Source organism: Siphateles boraxobius, unplaced genomic scaffold (assembly GCF_051911475.1).
Source record: "Siphateles boraxobius isolate OS27281-9 unplaced genomic scaffold, OSU_SipBor_1 8, whole genome shotgun sequence".
In the NCBI taxonomy this organism is placed as follows: domain Eukaryota; kingdom Metazoa; phylum Chordata; class Actinopteri; order Cypriniformes; family Leuciscidae; genus Siphateles; species Siphateles boraxobius.
In genome coordinates, this window is record NW_027509208.1 from 31074974 (window position 1) to 31094874 (window position 19901).

The window sequence follows — 19901 nt, forward strand, 5'->3', positions numbered from 1 at the left end:
CTTGGACTGAAACAAATTTAGAGATTTAAATACAGAGATAATGAACTAAATGAAGACAGCTGTGCTCGTTGAATTAAACTCCATGACAACAGATAATGGCGGGAAACTAGATCAAAGGAAACAGATAACTGAGGAATACAAACTAAAAGTCCATGCAAATGAAACCAACGAATTGAATCTCATCGTCCAGCCCGCACAGGCAGTGCAGGGGCAGATGTTAATAAACTCCTCCACATATATTTCCAGACATTGGCAACCCTGGAAAATAATAATAATACTTTCTTCCTTCTGCCCTTTAAAGTTTATAGGTGGGACGTTAAAGGTGGGGTATGTGATTTGGAAAACGACGGCAGATTTTGAAAATACACAATTCAAATGGTCCTACCTTCTTTCCTCCAACGCTTGCTCTGACTCCACCCATTCAAAGAACATGGACGCGCAATCACGCACGAGCGAAAACTCAGATGCGAGATATTGTAATGACGATTTACTACTAATCATGGAACCGGCTTTACTGACGAGATGCGCATGCGTCACGAGCTTTGAGTATGCGCACGAAGGGGGTCATGCGCGCCGGGAGGAGGAGGGTCTGGGTGTGGTGCAACCGTTTGATTGACGAACTTACAGTCCAATGATTCTAGGTGGTCTTGGAAATGATTGGCTGGAGTTTTTCGAGTCCTGCCCGTTCCACAGATGATTAAATTGCTTAATTTTCATTTCAGTGCTTCTAACTCAGTGGCTGTAAGTGGGTTAGGAATAGGATTTCAAGTTATTTTGAAAAAATGGACAAAAAAGAGAATCACATACCCCACCTTTAATGGACAAAATATTTATCATCTTTTTTTTGGTCCAGCATTCTGTTACTGTTACACAGTGTTGATTTAGATTTTAAAAATGTGTAGATCCAATGTATTGTAATAATTTACCAAAACCTGGTTCTTATTTGTAGTTGTTTGTCCTTTTACTAGTCTTTGTCTTTATACAGCCAATTTAATTGTAATTTTAATGAATGTTGCAACTGCCCCCGTGGACTGGGGTCGGTTGCAACATTTTTCTATTCAAGTATAAATTGTACATATACAGGTCCTTCTGAAAAAAATGGGCATATTGTGATAAAGTTCATTATTTTCCATAATGTAATGATAAAAATTAAACTTTCATATATTTTAGATTCATTGCACACCAACTGAAATATTTCAGGTCTTTTATTGTTTTAATTCTGATGATTTTGGCATACAGCTCATGAAAACCCTAAATTCCTATCTCAAAAAATGAGCATATTTCATCCGACCAATAAAATAAGTGTTTTTAAAATAAAAAAGGTCAACCTTCAAATAATTATGTTCAGTTATGCACTCATTGCTTGGTCGGGAATCCTTTTGCAGAGATGACTGCTTCAATGCGGCGTGGCATGGAGGCAATCAGCCTGTGGCACTGCTGAGGTGTTATGGAGGCCCAGGATGCTTCGATAGTGGCCTTAAGCTCATCCAGAGTGTTGGGTCTTGCGTCTCTCAACTTTCTCTTCACAATATCCCACAGATTCTCTATGGGGTTCAGGTCAGGAGAGTTGGCTGTCCAATTGAGCACAGTAATACCATGGTCAGTAAACCATTTACCAGTGGTTTTGGCACTGTGAGCAGGTGCCAGATCGTGCTGAAAAATGAAATCTTCATCTCCATAAAGCTTTTCAGCAGATGGAAGCATGAAGTGCTCCAAAATCTCCTGATAGCTAGCTGCATTGACCCTGCCCTTGATAAAACACAGTGCACTAACACCAGCGGCTGACATGGCACCCCAGACCATCACTGACTGTGGGTACTTGACACTGGACTTCAGGCATTTTGGCATTTCCTTCTCCCCAGTCTTCCTCCAGACTCTGGAACCTTGATTTCCGGATGACATGCAACATTTGCTTTCATCCGAAAAAAGTACTTTGGACCACTGAGCAACAGTCCAGTGCTGCTTCTCTGTAGCCCAGGTCAGGCGCTTCTGCCGCTGTTTCTGGTTCAAAAGTGGCTTGACCTGGGAAATGCGGCACCTGTAGCCCATTTCCTGCACACGCCTGTGCACGGTGGCTCTGGATGTTTCTACTCCAGACTCAGTCCACTGCTTCCGCAGGTCCCCAAGGTCTGGAATCGGTCCTTCTCCACAATCTTCCTTAGGGTCCGGTCACCTCTTCCCGTTGGGCAGCGTTTTTTGCCACACTTTTTCCGTCCCACAGACTTCCCACTGAGGTGCCTTGATACAGCACTCTGGGAACAGCCTATTTGTTCAGAAATTTCTTTCTGTGTCTTACCCTCTTGCTTGAGGGTGTCAATGATGGCCTTCTGGACAGAAGTCAGGTCGGCAGTCTTACCCATGATTGCGGTTTTGAGTAATGAAACAGGCTGGGAGTTTTTAAAAGCCTCAGGAATCTTTTGCAGGTGTTTAGAGTTAATTAGTTGATTCAGATGATTAGGTTATTAGCTCGTTTAGAGACCCTTTTCATGATATGCTATTTTTTTGAGATTTTTTGTTTTTGTTAGCTGTATGCCAAAATCATCAGTATTAAAACAATAAAGGACCTGAAATATTTCAGTTGGTGTGCATTGAATCTAAAATATATCGAAGGTTTAATTTTTATCATTGCATTATGGAAAATAATGAACTTTATCACAATATGCTAATTTTTTGAGAAGGACCTGTATTATCATATGTACACATGTTACAGCATGTATTGTATTAAAATTTTGGATGTCCAGTGTCTGAGAAACTCAAGGAACAGCAAAAAGTGTTGCAACCGTCCCCACTCCCTACTTCAGTCTTTAGTGTCACATGATCATTCTAATATGCTGATTCATTATTATTTTTTATCAATGTTGAAAATAGTTTTTGCTGCTTAACGTTTTAATAGAAACAATGCCATTCAAACATTTGTGGTAAGATTTAAAGGTGACATATTACGCCCCTTTTCACAAGATGTAATATAAATCTATCATTTATTATAGATTGTCAAATTTGCCCCTTTTTGGGTGTGAGCAAAAACGTGCCGTTTATGTGCGTCACATACAAAATCTCATAAATAACCAGTAGTGGAGTGAAGCCTTATGGAGAGACTCAGGAAGAGGTTGCAATTTTTAGACGCACCTGGAAGTTTCTGAATGGTTAGTGGATACATTAATGTAGTTGTTGTGGAGTAACATTATGATTCATCTCATCAACTTGCATGTCATGCAAAACTTTAACACAAGTTGACACAGTTCCTGACCCTGAGGTCTTTATAAGACAGCTGTGGCATTTTTTGGTCAAATAGTGTTTAGTGCTCGTCTGTGCAGCCAACGACAGAACAGTTTGCATGATTTGCTCGAACTTTTGCCATTGCGTTTAGAACTGGTTACACTGTTGTTACTTGCGAAAACCAAATCGCAGTGCTGTGGGTGGAAATGTGCAGATTAAGGGGCGGTAATATTATAAATAATGTTTTATTAACAAAGTTCGGGAGGAGCACGTTCAAATAATTGATCCAATTATCACATCATTCCAACCAGCTGTCGAAAATCAGTAATCAACATGTCCATCCAATCAGCTTGAGTTGGAGACCTATATATATATATATATACTATATACAGGTCCTTCTCAAAAAATTAGCATATTGTGATAAAGTTCATTATTTTCCATAATGTAATGATACAAATTAAACTTTCATATATTTTAGATTCATTTCACACCAACTGAAATATTTCAGGTCTTTTATTGTTTTAATACCGATGATTTTGGCATACAGCTCATGAAAACCCAAAATTCCTATCTCAAAAAATTAGCATATTTCATCCGACCAATAAAAGAAGTGTTAATAATACAAAAAAAAGAGTCAACCTTCAAATAATTATGTTCAGTTATTCACTCAATACTTGGTCGGGAATCCTTTTGCAGAAATGACTGCTTCAATGTGGCGTGGCATGGAGGCAATCAGCCTGTGGCACTGCTGAGGTGTTATGGAGGCCCAGGATGCTTCGATAGCGGCCTTAAGCTCATCCAGAGTGTTGGGTCTTGCGTCTCTCAACTTCTCTTCACAATATGCCACAGATTCTCTATGGGGTTCAGGTCAGGAGAGTTGGCAGGCCAATTGAGCACAGTAATACCATGGTCAGTAAACCATTTACCAGTGGTTTTGGCACTGTGAGCAGGTGCCAGGTCGTGCTGAAAAATGAAATCTTCATCTCCATAAAGCTTTTCAGCAGATGGAAGCATTAAGTGCTCCAAAATCTCCTGATAGCTAGCTGCGTTGACCCTGCCCTTGATAAAACACAGTGGACCAACACCAGCAGCTGACATGGCACCCCAGACCATCACTGACTGTGGGTACTTGACACTGGACTTCAGGCATTTTGGCATTTCCTTCTCCCCAGTCTTCCTCCAGACTCTGGCACCTTGATTTCCGAATGACATGCAACATTTGCTTTCATCCGAAAAAAGTACTTTGGACCACTGAGCAACAGTCCAGTGCTGCTTCTCTGTAGCCCAGGTCAGGCGCTTCTGCCGCTGTTTCTGGTTCAAAAGTGGCTTGACCTGGGAAATGCGGCACCTGTAGCCCATTTCCTGCACACGCCTGTGCACGGTGGCTCTGGATGTTTCTACTCCAGACTCAGTCCACTGCTTCCGCAGGTCCCCCAAGGTCTGGAATCGGTCCTTCTCCACAAGAAGGACCGATTGTGCAGCGTTGTGCAGCGTTTTTTGCCACACTTTTTCCTTCCCACAGACTTCCCACTGAGGTGCCTTGATACAGCACTCTGAGAACAGCCTATTTGTTCAGAAATTTCTTTAGAGACCCTTTTCCTTCGTTTAGAGACCCTTTTCATGATATGCTAATTTTTGAGATAGGAATTTTGGGTTTTCATGAGCTGTATGCCAAAATCATCAGTATTAAAACAATAAAAGACCTGAAATATTTCAGTTGGTGTGCAATGAATCTAAAATATATGAAAGTTTAATTTGTATCATTACATTATGGAAAATAATGAACTTTATCACAATATGCTAATTTTTGGAGAAGGACCTGTATATATATATATATATATATATATATATATATATATATATATATATATATATATATATATATACTCATTTGACTCACCAATGTTCCTCGACAGTTTTTCAGCATCCCTCCACCACCCCGTCTCCTCACACTCACCTGGTTACTTCTTTACCAGCAATACGGGGGGAGTACTCTGGGTTCGGGCCAAATATCCAAGCTTGGAGCCCTCTCCCCGGACAGCACGCCAAATATGCATACCGTTTATTCTAACTTATTTGTAAGTGTGAACTAGTGAATAAGATTTTTGGGTTGGTAGATGCACCGGGGTCCCGATTATAGCACTTAAACATGGAAAAAGTCTGATTTTCATGATATGTCCCCTTAAAAAAAGAGAGAGGAATTAATACTTCAATTTATCAATTAAATTGATGGGTAATTTTCTTACAAATGACTGATAATCAACAGCAAAATTATGCTGACATCACATTAATTTACTGCTCTTGGTTTTACTGTAAAATCACATTATAAAGTTGTCTTTATGCCACTGTAAGAAATTATATTGTTTCCAAGAAATCTCCAAGAGTGCAGTTCGATACAAAGTCCTACTGTGGAATTAATGTGAAATACTGTATCATGCAATTATTAACCTGGAATATACTGGAATTTCACCCTAAAAATGTTCAAAAGTGTTCATCAAAGAATCCCGAAAAACTATCACCATTTTCACAAAAATGTTAAGCAGGACTTTTATCAACATTAATAGAAAATAATGAGAAAGGTTTCTTGAGCATCAGATCAGCATATTAGAATGATTTCTGAAGGATCATGTGACACTGGAGACTGGAGTAATAATGCTGAAAATTCAGCTTTAATTTGCAGTAATAAATGACATTTTAAAATACTGTATATTCAAATAGAAAAGAGGTTTTTTTTTATATGGCAATATAACTGTTTTACTGAATTTTTGATTAAATAGATTCAGCCTTGGCGAGCATTGAAAACAGTTTTAAAAATATTTTAAAAATGTAATGTTTCCAAAATTTTGACAGGTACTGTATTTCATATATTTAAACAAACTCACTATACAAGCTTGTACAGTTGCAATCAAAATTATATAGAAATGTAAGCTTTTCTAAAGTACAGAGTTATAAAAAAAATTGCCTCTATAATGGTTTAGTGGCAAATTAAAAGTGATAATGTCAATATATAAAGTAACGCTTTTGAGTTATTGTATTTTTTGTTGTTGTTGTTGTTGTTGTCATTATTATTCAACCCCTATTCAACTCTGCTGTTTTTAAGTCACATATTTGAATGATATGGTACAAAATTGTGCCAAAACACAATTAAGCCTTTGGAAACTCTATAACAAACCTGAATTAGCTTGTGCTTTTACACATACATAGATTTAACCCATGCATTTGCTAAAGTTGAGTTGCAAAAATGGCCAAGTCAGGAGAGCTCTCACAAAAGCTATATAAAACAAATTGTTTTTTTACATTAGAAAGTCTATGGCTACAAGATTTTCAAAATGCTGGCAGCCTTTTTCATAAGTTTAAAATTTGCTGTCGCAAGAAGTGGAAATCTTGACTGTATGAAGGATGTCATGAATTCTATGAAGTATCAAGCCATTTTGGCTTTACAAATAAAATATTTTGCACTAAATTAGATTTTTGGGGGTTGAATAATTTCTATATTAATGTTTAGAGCCAATTTAGATTTTTATCATTTTCATCAACTTTACATTCTTTGAATCCCTCAAATGTGTATTAATAAACTTTCTATAATAGTTTACTGATGCCTTTGTTGAATTGTTTCCATAAAACTTTGTTCTCGGCAGCTAAATGTCTTTCAGGTCAAGGGGGTTGAATATTTTTTTTTGATTGCAACTGTATACAGGTCACAGGGCCAAATGCAACATCTTGTAAACGTGTGTTCTATTTATGTTAAATTAGTTCCAGTTCAGGTTCAGGTTTTTTCACACAGTGGACAGATTACAGAAACCATTTAAGTATTCAGACATAAAATAAATCTTAAGTTAGTTGCTCATCACAGTGACTCATGATTCAGCCAGGTATCAAAAGTGTTGACAGTTTTTCCATCACCATAGGTGCCAAAGGGATATTTTTCTCATATTATTATTGACGTAATGTAGAGCAGAAGTGGACAGAACGTACTGGACAGGTGCTCATGAGCCACTGGAGTCTTCATTACAGTGGACAGAGCACCTTTTCAGGTGTAGTGGGATTCAAACTTGTGGAACATAAACAGAAAAGGTGTTTCCCAAATGTAGATTCCCGAATGGTACCACATCAACCACTGTCAAAGAAGGTTTAGATATGGTTGGGTGAATTCTTCTATTCTCATTCAGAGAGTGTTTGATGGCCAAAAAAAGAAGATTTTTTTTAATTGTATTTTTGATAGAATAGACTTATATTTTTTTACAGAACTTATACATATGGTCACATTTAAATGCAAACATTGGAAAGAATTTACATTTGAATTTTCTAAGTTTAAAAACAGTAGTACCAGGGAGGGATGCATGATTTTTACACATTTTGCAGGATTGAACTTTATCATGTTGAACTATGTCTACCGAGGTGGGTAATACATCATACAAATTGAGGGCAGCGTGTGTGTTTGTCGAATTGCCGTAAAGCAGTTTGTGTTTCTCGCTCATTCTCGCTTCTCACGAGACTTCCTACTTCCAACTTACCGGGACTTTAGTCCCCATGTTGCAAGGTTGGTTTTCCACTAGGAACGTTGGGGGGAGCGGGGAAAATCACCATTCTCACCAGAACAGGTTATTTAACCATCCAAATGATTTCTAAACGGTTTTATTAAGTTGAAATAGTTGCCGAATTCCCCTTTAATGGTAATGGTCCAAAAGTGACTGGGCAAATATATGAAATCTTACCATATGAAGACAAAACACCATCAGGATAACAAAAAAAAAACTGAAAATGACTTGCATAAGTGTCCAAGCATCCTTTTTTTTCTTCTTATGGTTAATGACATTATTTGATCCAGCACCTTACAGAAAACTATTTGATGTGCATAGAAAAGAACATGATCAACACTATTTTAACCTGTCATTACCAAACGTCTCGGTTACTTATGTAACCCTCGTTCCCTGAGTAGGGAACGGAGACGTTACGTCGGATGACGACGAATGGGGGTTTCGCCTAGAAAGCCAATCATCTTCGTGTATTATAAAACGAGCCAATGGCGATGAAATGCCATGGGTCTGCGGAATTTGCATAGCGTAACTCCGCCCCACCTCGTGGGTATAAAAGGAGGACGCTCGGCAACATGCAGATATGTCTTCGCTGAGGAGCCGAGACTGAACTCAGGCGTCTACCCAGCGGTACAGCGGAAGTGGCAGGGAGACGTAACGTCTCCGTTCCCTACTCAGGGAACGAGGGTTACATAAGTAACCGAGACGTTCCCTTTCGTAGTCACTCCGAGTTACGTCGGATGACGACGAATGGGGGTCCCCGTGAAATCACGCCACCTTCACAGCTGTCTTCCAGTGCCCTGCGAAAAGTCTGATCCCCCTGTCGTGATACTGGCACAGACGAAGGAGTCCTACTTAACACAGGAATACCAAGGTACACTGGGAAGCATATCTCAGAGGAGATATGCCGCAGCATGCCTACCCGTAGGGAGGACTTAAGATACACATATGGCCGGAAGGCTACATATGGAGGAACACTGGAGTGACCAGCCCGAGGGGTGGCAACTTTCAACTCCAGGAGGGCAAGATGGCTTGCCAAGGGAAAGACACATGCTCAAGGAGGCTTACAGTGGAAATACACATGTGGGGGTTACTCAGGGAGGAACCATGCACACGGAGGCACCTAGCCGACGCCCAGGCAATAGACACTGGCGCCAGCATCAACAGTGCTGGAGGAACTCAGGGCTTCAGAGAGGAAGGCTCACCTGAGGAATAATCGCACGTATCCAGTCCGTGGAGTGGAAAGGCGAGCAAGCGAAGACACCTGAGCGGGTCCAGTACTAGCTGACTGAAGCGAGTACACGAGAGGACACAGGCTCCACTCGGAGATTATAGAATCTGGCGAATGTGTTGGGTGTCGCCCAGCCTGCAGCTCTACAAATGTCTGCCAGCGAGGCGCCATGCGCTAGAGCCCAAGAGGAAGCCACACTCCGGGTGGAGTGGGCTGTCACACCAAGGGGGCACGGTCGGCCTTGCTGTTGGTAAGCCAAAGCAATGGCGTCCACTATCCAGTGAGACAACCTCTGCTTTGAGAGAGCCTTTCCCTTCAGTCTCCCACCATAACAGACAAAGAGCTGGTCTGAGGTCCTGAAACACTGCGTTCTGTCTACGTAAGCGCGGAGAGCGCGTACTGGACAGAGCAGTGCCAAGGCTGGGTCTGCCTCCTCCCGGGGCAGCGCTTGCAGGTTCACCACCTGGTCCCGGAAGGGAGTGGTGGGAACCTTGGGCACATATCCAGGCCGGGGTCTCAGGATCACGTGAGAGTGACCGGGCCCGAATTCCAGGCACGCTTCGTCAACGGAGAATGCGTGCAGGTCCCCTACCCTCTTGATGGAGGCCAATGCAACCAGGAGCGCTGTCTTCATAGACAGGAACTTAAGCTCCACTGATTGCAGAGGCTCAAAGGGAGCCCTCTGCAGGGCATTTAAGACCACTGAGAGGTCCCAAGAGGGAACGAGAGGAGGACGAGGAGGATTTAGTCTCCTCGCTCCTCTCAGGAACCTGACGATCAGGTCGTGCTTCCCCAGAGACTTACCTTGAACTGCTTCGTGATATGCGGCGATAGCGGCCACATACACCTTCAGGGTGGAGGGAGACAGCCTTCGCTCCAACCCCTCTTGCAGGAAGGAAAGCACGACAGAGATCGAGCACCTCCTGGGGTCTTCTCGACGAGAAGAGCACCAGTTGACGAAGAGGTTCCACTTCAACGCATAGACATGTCTCGTGGACGATGCTCTAGCGGAAGTGATGGTAGCCGCCACCGCTGGTGGCAGGGTACTCAAACCTGCCTCGTCCCGTCCAGGAGCCACACGTGGAGCCTCCAGAGATCGGGTCGAGGGTGCCAAAGGGTGCCCCGTCTCTGAGAAAGGAGATCCTTCCTCAGAGGAATTGGCCAAGGAGGTGCTGTCGCGAGGAGCACCAGTTCGGAGAACCAGGTCCGGGTGGGCCAATACGGCGCAACCAGAATGAGCTGCTCCTCGTCCTCCTTGATCTTGCACAAGGTCTGTGCGAGAAGGCTCACTGGGGGAAACGCATACTTGCGTAGGCCCCGCGGCCAGCTGTGCGCCAGTGCATCCGTGCCGAGAGAGCCCTCGGTCAGGGAATAGAACAGGGCGCAATGGGTCGAGTCGTGAGAGGCAAACAGATCTATCTGTGCGTCCCCGAACTGGTCCCAAATCAGCTGAACCGACTGGGGATGGAGTCTCCATTCGCCGGAGATGGGCCGAAACCGTGACAGCTCGTCGGCTGCAAAGTTCCGATCTCCCGGAATGTAGATAGCACGAAGGGACCTCAGGTGCTTCTGACTCCAGAAGAGGAGGTGGCGTGCGAGTTGCGACATACGGCGGGAGCGTAGACCACCCTGACGGTTGATGTACGCTACAGTCGCGGTATTGTCTGAACGGACTAGTACGTGTTGACCCCTGAGCAACGTGAGGAAACGGTGCAGGGCAAGGCGTACTGCCAGCAACTCGAGGCAATTGACGTGCAAAAGGCGCTGGGGTCCTGTCCAGGAGCCCGCGGCAGCATGTCCGTTGCACATGGCGCCCCAACCCGTGGAAGAGGCATCTGTGGAGACAACAACATGCCTGGAAACTCGTTCTAGGGGAACTCCGGCCCGTAGAAAGCTGAGGTTCCTCCACGGAGTGAAGGACTGACGGCAGGTCGGAGTCACTGGGACTCGGAACGTGCCGTGATGCCATGCCCACCTCGGGACTCGATCGCGAAGCCACAGCTGAAGCGGTCTCATATGAAGCAATCCGAGCGGCGTTGCTGCGGCTGCGGATGCCATATGCCCCAGGAGCCTCTGAAACAATTTCAGTGGGACCGCACTCTTGCCATCGAACTGTCGAAGGCAAGTCAGCAGCGAGTGTGCGCGCTCGCTCGTAAGCTGCGCGGACATGGCGACCGAGTCGATCTCCATACCGAGAAAAGAGATCCTCTGCACGGGGCAGAGTTTGCTCTTCTCCCAGTTGACCCGAAGGCCCAGACGGGCTAGGTGCCGAAGCACAAGATCCCTGTGTTCGCAAACCTGGTCTCGAGAGTGAGCTAGGATCAGCCAGTCGTCGAGATAGTTCAGGATGCGAACCCCGTGTTCCCGAAGGGGAACAAGGGCAGCCTCGACGATCTTCGTGAAGACGCGAGGAGACAGGGCTAGCCCGAAGGGGAGAACCGCGTACTGGTATGCCTGCCCCTCGAAAGCAAACCGTAGGAACGGTCTGTGTCGAGGTAAGATGGAGACATGAAAGTAGGCGTCCTTCAGGTCTATGGCTGCAAACCAATCCCGTGGCCGCACACATTCGAAAATGCGTTTGGCCGTGAGCATCTTGAACGGCAGCCTGTGAAGGGAGCGGTTCAAGACGCGCAGATCCAGGATCGGCCGTAACCCACCGGATTTCTTGGGGACAATGAAGTACGGGCTGTAAAACCCTGACCTCATCTCGGCTGGAGGGACAGTCTCGATTGCACCCTTCGCCAGCAGGGTAGCAACCTCCGCTCTCATGATAGGGGCATTGCCACCGACCATAGTGAAGCGAACTCCCCTGAAGCGGGGAGGAGACCGTGCGAACTGAATCGCATAGCCGAGCCTGATAGTTCTGGCGACCCAGCGAGAAAGGCTGGGAAGCTCCAACCAAGCTGTCAGATACTGAACCAGCGGGGTCATACGAACCACAGGCGTCCCCCCGGAGGGGCAGCGAAGCGGAGTGACCAGCCCAGGCGAGGGTGGCAAAGCGGCCCGGAGCGGGGGCGCGGTCATGCTCCGCGTCCTGACAGAGGAGACCAGGGAAGGACCAGCGTTCCACGGGGGTCTGCTCTGCCAGGGGTCTGGCGATAGAGGGGGACGAGAGTGGTGAGGTCCGGAGACGGCACACACTGTCGCCCGCACCCTCCGGGACAGAGGGGGACGGGAGTGGCGAGGCCCGGAGGCGGCACACACTGCGGTCCGAGAACTCTGTGACAGAGGGGGATGAGAGCGGCGAGGCCCGGGGGCGTCGCGCACTGTCAACCGGCTCTGTGTGCTCAGTGATGGGTGTATTGATTCTTTCTTTGACCATAATAGGGTACTGCCCACCCGTGGGTGGGCAGCGGGAGAACAAAAGATTCTCCCCCGGCCCTCCGCCGGGGGAAGGAGGGGGCCTGCAACCACCTCCTGGGAAAAAACCGACACCATCACTGAGCAGCCCGTCTCAGGAGCGCCGCTTAGCCTGGCGTTTAGCGGGGCGCGGGGCTGGAGAGGGCTGTGGCGCCTTCCTGCGGCCTCCTCCACGACGCGGCCCGGGTGAAGGCTGCTGCTGGGGCCGTGCGGGAGGGGAGGGAGCCACAGGAGGGCGCCCTCGGCGGCGAGCAGTCTGAGGTGTCTGTACCGACGGCTGGGTGGAGGCAGCAGCAGGCCGTCGGGGCAGAATATGTTTAATCGCCTCAGACTGCTTCTGTGCGGTTGAGAACTGCTGGGCAAAGTCCTCAACCGCTCCGCCGAAGAGGCCGGCCTGGGATATGGGGGCGTCGAGCAGACGGGTGCGCTCGGCGTCCCGCATATCAGCCAGGTTCAGCCATAGGTGACGCTCCTGGACCACAGAGGTGGCCATCACCTGACCCAGGGAGCGTGAGGCCACTTTCGTCGCTCGGAGAGCGAGGTCAGTGGCGGCACGCAGCTCATTGAAGAGCCCTGGGTCAGTCCCCGCCTCGTGCATATCTCTGAGCAGCTGGGCCTGGTAGACCTGCAAGGTGCTCATCGCATGCAGAGCGGCAGCCGCCTGTCCTGCAGCTCTGTGAGACCTCGCCACTAAGGTGGACGAGAATCTACAGGCCTTGGACGGGTGCTTAGGATTACCACGAGATGAAGCACTCTGAGGACATAGTTGCATGGCAACAGAGCGTTCAACCGGGGGAATCCCAGTGTACCCATGGGCGGCTGCCCCATCGAGGGGAGGAAAAGCGGAGAAAGCTGACGAACGTACACGGGAGGTCAAGGGAGCCTTCCATGATTTCGTCAACTCCTCATGCACCTCCGGGAAGAATGGCATTGGGGTTGGCTGTGGCCGTGAGGCGGCAGCCGCACCCAAAAACCAATCATCCAACCGCGAGCGCTCAGGGCAGGGCGGAGGGTTCCACTCAAGCCCGATGCTCGCGGCGGCCCGGGAGAGCATGGCCGTCATCTCGGGATCTGATACGGGCAACGCTGGAGCTCCAGAAGGAGGCAACGCAGCCGCATCGTCACTTCCCGATGACTCTTGCCCGCCTTGTGATGCCGCGATCGACATCGAGTCTTCCTCTGGAGCGCCGAATGAAACACGCGGGGCATCGAAGGATGAACCCGGTAGAATCACCGCGGCACTCGCGGGTTGCAACACTGTAGAGGGGGGCGTGGTCCGAGGACGCATCGTCGGATTGTCCCACACCGTAACCCTCAGATCACCCTGTCCACCAGCCGAAGTACAGCCTCTCGTGGAGGATGTAGATCGGGGTGTGGATGAGGGGACTCTCTCTCGAATGAGATCATTGAGTCTAGACCTCAGTGTTGCGATGGCCATGTTCCCACAGAAGGAACATGAGTCATCCACAAGCGCTGCTTTAGCGTGCTCTAAGCCCAAACACGCAAAGCAGCGATTGTGCCCATCAAAGGAAGACAGGAGACGACCGCACCCAGAAGAACACGGGCGAGACATCTTTAAAAAGACGTGCCACGTGCAGCTCTTTTAGAGAAAAAACTCAGCGATGCTGAGGCGACCAGGGAGAAACACACAGACTGGCAGATCACTGCTCAGATCGCAGGCAATGTGAACTCGCTGGGTACCGCCGTCACACCAACACCGGAGAGTTCGCTCGTCACAGAAGATGAAGTCAGGATTGGCTTGTGGAGTGAAGAGAAGCTCTTGGCTCCGAAGCGAAAACATATCTGCATGTTGCCGAGCGTCCTCCTTTTATACCCACGAGGTGGGGCGGAGTTACGCTATGCAAATTCCGCAGACCCATGGCATTTCATCGCCATTGGCTCGTTTTATAATACACGAAGATGATTGGCTTTCTAGGCGAAACCCCCATTCGTCGTCATCCGACGTAACTCGGAGTGACTACGAAAGGGAACTGCAGTTACGCTTCTGCCATAAAAAGGTCAAAAATAGTTTTAATTACTGGTGCATGCATACAAATTGTACAAAAATATAAATACTAACCTGTGCCTTAAGCTGATGTTATGTTCATGACAGTCAAACCAAAATGTTTTCGGACACCTTCAACATTTCTCACATTATCACAGTTTATTCGCTATAGTTTAGAAAATGGTAATAAAATATGACAAGAACTCAGAGTTATCAAATCAGTTGATATTTCACTGGTTTTGGCCATCCTTCTGTTAGACTGTTTCACAGATGAATTATGTTGAATATCTGTCAGCTGTTAAATTTAACTACACAATTAGATAATACCAATTTAGGTCAACCGATTACCAAGCAATGCCTAATTTTGTTCAGTATGTTGTGTAAAAGGTTGCATTAGCAATTAAAGAAAAAACACTTCAGCAAAACATGGTCTGGTCAAAGTGTCTGAATAATTTGTGGTCCCAATGTTTTATTTTATTTTATTGGTAGTCACTGTATGAAGAATTTCTGGGTATAATATGTCAGAGTTTACTTTATTTTGCTATCCTCACTTACATACAGTAAAGGGAACAGAGGTTACAGTCATAACCTAGACGTTCACTTTCGAAAGGGAACTCGCACTGTGTCGATGGTTCCATGGCAAACTTCAGAACTGGCAGTTTCAAACTGAAATGCCAAGAAAACACTCCCCCTTCGGGTCACATTCAGGCTGTCTGTGACATTATTCCCTATGGTCACTGCCTAAGCTATAAGCCTCAAAGAGGCCTCCAAACGAGGAAAAGCCTACTAAGGCCGCTCAAGGGCTTGAAACCAACAGCTTCGATGGAAGGGGTTCCTTTAAGGGAATATAGACCAGGGGGTCCGAATGGAGTCCCATCCAGTCACTTTCTGAGGGGGACATAAAGTCAACCGCACATGCCACTAGGGAGACTGACCTGATCAAATCTACTGACCTAGACTTGCCAACAACCTGTCTGTTTTCCTAAACAGAGTCTTTCATAAAAAACAATAGTGAAACCGGAACATAGAGACGGGCATCCTGGAGAGTAGAACCCAGCATAGCGCTTTATAACCCTTGCAAACGAGGGGAGTCACTCTACTCAATCCTGAATCTACACAGTGTTTTGAAACATTTTGGAGGCTGGGCACTCTAAAAAGGGATCTTAGATAAGGGGAGCGCTATCAAACCTTTAAACAAGGGGAGTGCAGTCTTGCGCTACTTAACTATCGAGGAGGCCTTTAGAAAGGCCTACAACTTCAATTATCAAAAGCGTCAGCCCATGGCATGCTTAGCCTCTAAGGGAGTGTTCTCAAACACGTCCCAAATGGGAGGGAGTACTAAGGTAAGCCCCAGTGGTGCAGGGCGAATAAATTAAAGCTGTGGGTAGCCAAAAAACCACTAAGCCCAATGGAAATGGAGGCCTCAGCTATGAGTCCAACAACATTTTCACCTTATGACTTGAAAATTAATTCAAGGGGCCTAGATAACAAACCTAAAGACTAGCTGGGGAATTCTAGCTACAATATACAGCTATGAAAGCGGAGACCTCAGCATTACTGCTTCGGACTCTCTTACCCAGAGAGAGACAGGTCTGACAACGCCCAGAATATACATACATGGGAATCTTAGGGATAGCCTGCTACCTATGCTGCTATTTATTCTACCCTTAACATCCACTAGCATTATCACCTAATGCAAAGGAGAGCCTTGGCTACACGACTCTTGTAGAAAGAGGAGGCCAGTACCAGGGAAGAAAACTAGAACTTATAGAGATAAGTGTAGATGAACTAAATCTAAAGAGCCTACGCTCAGATACTGAGGCACTCGGGATGAAAAAGCTTCCAGCAGATCGCCTAAGCCAAATATTAAGGCAGCCCTAGTGGGGATGGCACTTGAATATCCTATGACTGAAGTTCAAAGCTATAGTCTCATAACAACTCTCAGAAGTGAGAGGAGACCTGAAATACAAATACAAGGGGGCTATCCAGGTGGCCCGAAGAGGGCCAACGCTTGGTTGGTCTATCTGGAGCTTTATACAAAGCGGTGGCTACAAGAGAAAACCCCTAAATGGGAGGAAGCCATCTCATGCTGAACAAAACCTGTTTGAAGCTCTCGTGCACGGTGGCCTCACTAAACATTCTCTATGAGATTAAGCCAACCTGTAGATAACTGGGTGACCAAGTTTGGCACCACCTACTACATAAACCTAACGACTCTATCACAAGAGGAGGTCTATGATAAGGTATGCAAGCCTTTCTATAAAAAAGGAACTTCAGGGCCCTAATTTCCTAATTTTAATATCCTATCAAACATACCCCTTAATACTTTCTAAACAGGAAACCGAGGTCTAAACAACCTTATAATAAAGACCTACCAAGATCATCCTGCTGATCAGACCTTCCTTTAGTAACGCTAGAAGTGCCTGTGCTGGATCACCTCCCTCAGATCCCTCTTCTTCCTTGATTCGCGCTTCCTCTGCTTCCTCCCTGGAGCGTGAGAGGCGATGCTGAACCTCTGGCCCTGTCTCCGATCCTTGAACCGGAATGGGCCAGGCTGCCCTGGCTGTGTGGGCGTGGATTCGGACCGCAGTGGAACGCATGATTTAAATGCAGCCGAGCACACCTTCGCCAGTCTGTACTTTTCCACCACCGTCTTAACGGAGGCCCCAAAAATGTCAGATTGTGAAACTGGGGCATCGAGGAGAAAACCCTTTTCTTTCTCCCCGATGTCAGCCAGGTTCAGCCACAGATGTCTCTCTTACCCCTTTTCTAACAAGGCAGTGCTGGTGCTGGTTCAGAGCCAGAGCCTAGTTTCAAATCGGTTCTTTGCTTTTCCACACAAATAAACCTGGCTCTGGGCCAAGAAAACAGGTTCCAACTCAGCACGAAGTTTGCGCTGGTCTAGAGATAAGAACCGGTTACGTCAGGTGCTGGGGGCGGGATTATCGTAACATTCGAAAACAAAAACTTCGGGACGCCATTTTTAAAACACTGGTCAGCTGTTAACAAACCGGGACGTCTGGTCACCCTATTTTAAACACACAACTGTAACGAAGGTTCAGTGTAGGGATGAAAGAAGACAAGGGTCGGCGTAACGGGGACTCGTATACTTTATTAAAAATGAAAACAAATTAAAGAAAAGGTGCGCCACATGTGCCTTCACCGTAGAAATACTACAGCACAGTTCAAAGACACTCTTTCCTGCTGGTTCAGCTCTCAGTCCACTTTTATCAAACTTTTCCCGATGTGTAAACTTATTCCATTCATAAAACACTCTCCGTTGTACAAAACTCAGTCCATCTGTCAGCCAGCAGGTCGGGAGTGTTGTTACAAGTCCCCGGTCCTTCTCTCTCTCTCTCTCTCTCTCTCTCTCTCTCTCTCTCTCTCTCGCAGCAGCAAGCTTTTATGCGGTCTCCCCACGCCAATTACTGCAATCAGACAAAGGTGTTCGTTATTTTGCACTTGATCCACTTACTTACCGCTCGTCTCCTCCCTCAATCTCTCGCTGCAAACTCCGCAAAATCACACCCCCCTCTCTACAACAACATTCATTTCATAACTTATAATTCCCTTTATGAGTACTTGACAATACACTTGAACTTGAACTAAGAGCAGTAAGTTAACAGCTAGCTTGCCATTAGTGATATACTATAGATGTTGGCATCGCAAGCTAGCAAAAAATTATAATAATAACAGTCAAAACTGGCAAGATAATTACCTTTCTTTTTGAACGTATACTCTGTCCATAGTGGTCACAAAGAGCTGTCAATGCGCTTCTTTGAATTCCAGTGTTAATTTGTAAAGTCAGGAGTACTGATATGTAGTTCCCCATTGCTGTTATGGTTGTCATGACGTGTTGCTAGGACTGGCTGGCTCTACAGTCTGTGGAAAATCGAGCTGGTTCTTAGATAATTGGCAAATAGAACCAGCACCGAACTGGCATAAGCACCAGCCCAGAAGCAGCACCTGGTTATCATTGGTGGAAAAGAGATATCTGTGGCCATCGACCTTCCAATCGAGGCAGCGGTATGTCTGGTAGTCCGAAGAGCCAGATCTGTGGTGTGGCGCAGCTTGCCCACTGCGTCAGGGGAGCGAACCTGCCCCTGATCCAAATCCTTCAGCAGGTCGGCTTGGTATGCCTGTAACACAGACATCTTGAGTGGCTTGGAAGGCAGGGCCAGAGCTTTTAGTGCCGTTGCCTCTCCACCAGCGATATAGTTCGCGAACGTCTCGTCGATTGGGGGCATTGACACATACCCATGTTTACCCATAGTTTACTCGCTGCTGACGATGGATGCGTGCAGAATATGGGTTATTCCATGCCTTCTTGATCTCAATATGCAGATCAGGAAGGAATGGAAGGCTCACGGGAGCGAACAGCTCCTTCCTTCACGCGCTCCCACTTCAGCTGAAGCCTCGCTGAAGTGCGCTACATAACACCCAACAGCTCATCATACGCGGGGCAGGGAGGATGTGAGTGTTCAGGTTTTAAGTCCTCTTCACCCTCATCAGCCATCTCCTGCTTTCTTGGGTTGGTGCCAGCAGAGCACTTGCTGCTGGATCAGAAAATGTAAGAGATAACACATCCTCGTCCAGTATCTCACCCTTGCGAGCTTCTGATGAGTGTGAGAGAGAAACACCACTCTCAAACTCATCAGCGAGCTCCATCTAGGAACCCCATGATCCGAGTTTCCAAAGTGCCTCAGCACGAGCGGGACCCGAACCACTGGGCCCAGATGCCCAGAAGAGGTCCAGATGAGAGTGGAGTTTTCTTAGAGGAAAACTCTCACATTCTGCACAATCAGGTCTCTCAAGAGCTGATCGTGCATGCTCTTCGCCCAAACAGTAAACGCACAAGTTGTGTGTGTCATCTAGTGTCAGATATCTGGGACACGGATCCACACACTTCTTGAAATGCTTATCACTTGCCATAATTGTTCTTACCTCTTTCAGGTGATTGCAAATCAGACAAAACAGTCCCTGAAGACGAAAAGAGGATGACATATTCTCTAGGTGCCCCTTTTATGCTTGCGGGTCACACTAGTAGAGATGTCATAGGCTGTCGCCGGTCAAATTTGATTGCCATGATTGGATAGCTTTTCAGACACCGGTTCACGTGGAAGGCGTACCCCATAGCGTCATCGACGCAGTGTGACTTCCCTTTTGAAAGGGAACTATAGTGTCCTGTACCCACTATTAAAAAAAACATCAAATTATATCTGGTGTCTCAATAATTTTGGGTTTGACTGTATATGACATTTTACTACATAAAAAATTGTTTGTGTGTATGTTGCTTTAGGCCTTAGGAAATCATGAGTTTGACAATGGAGTGGATGGCCTCGTGAAACCTTTTCTTCAGAAAGTGAACTGCTCTGTTGTCAGCGCAAATATTAAAGCTGATCAGACAATTGCTTCTCAGATCAGCGGCTACTATCTCCCATATAAAATCTTCAATGTTACCTCGGAGAAAGTAGGTGTTGTTGGCTACACATCAGTGGAGACCCCTGCTTTGTCTCTACCAGGTAAGATACTTAATTACACTCAGTTATATCCA

General features: G+C 46.4%; 1 protein-coding gene across 1 annotated transcript in view; it reads left to right on the forward strand.

Moving 5' to 3' along the window:
- Window positions 1-19901, forward strand: part of nt5e (5'-nucleotidase, ecto (CD73)) — a 70026-nt gene that overhangs the window by 1658 nt on the left and 48467 nt on the right. Inside the window, exon 2 of the mRNA XM_077219656.1 lies at window positions 19647-19869. Coding sequence (XP_077075771.1) covers window positions 19647-19869 — 223 coding nt within the window. The remainder of the gene's footprint in view (window positions 1-19646; window positions 19870-19901) is intronic.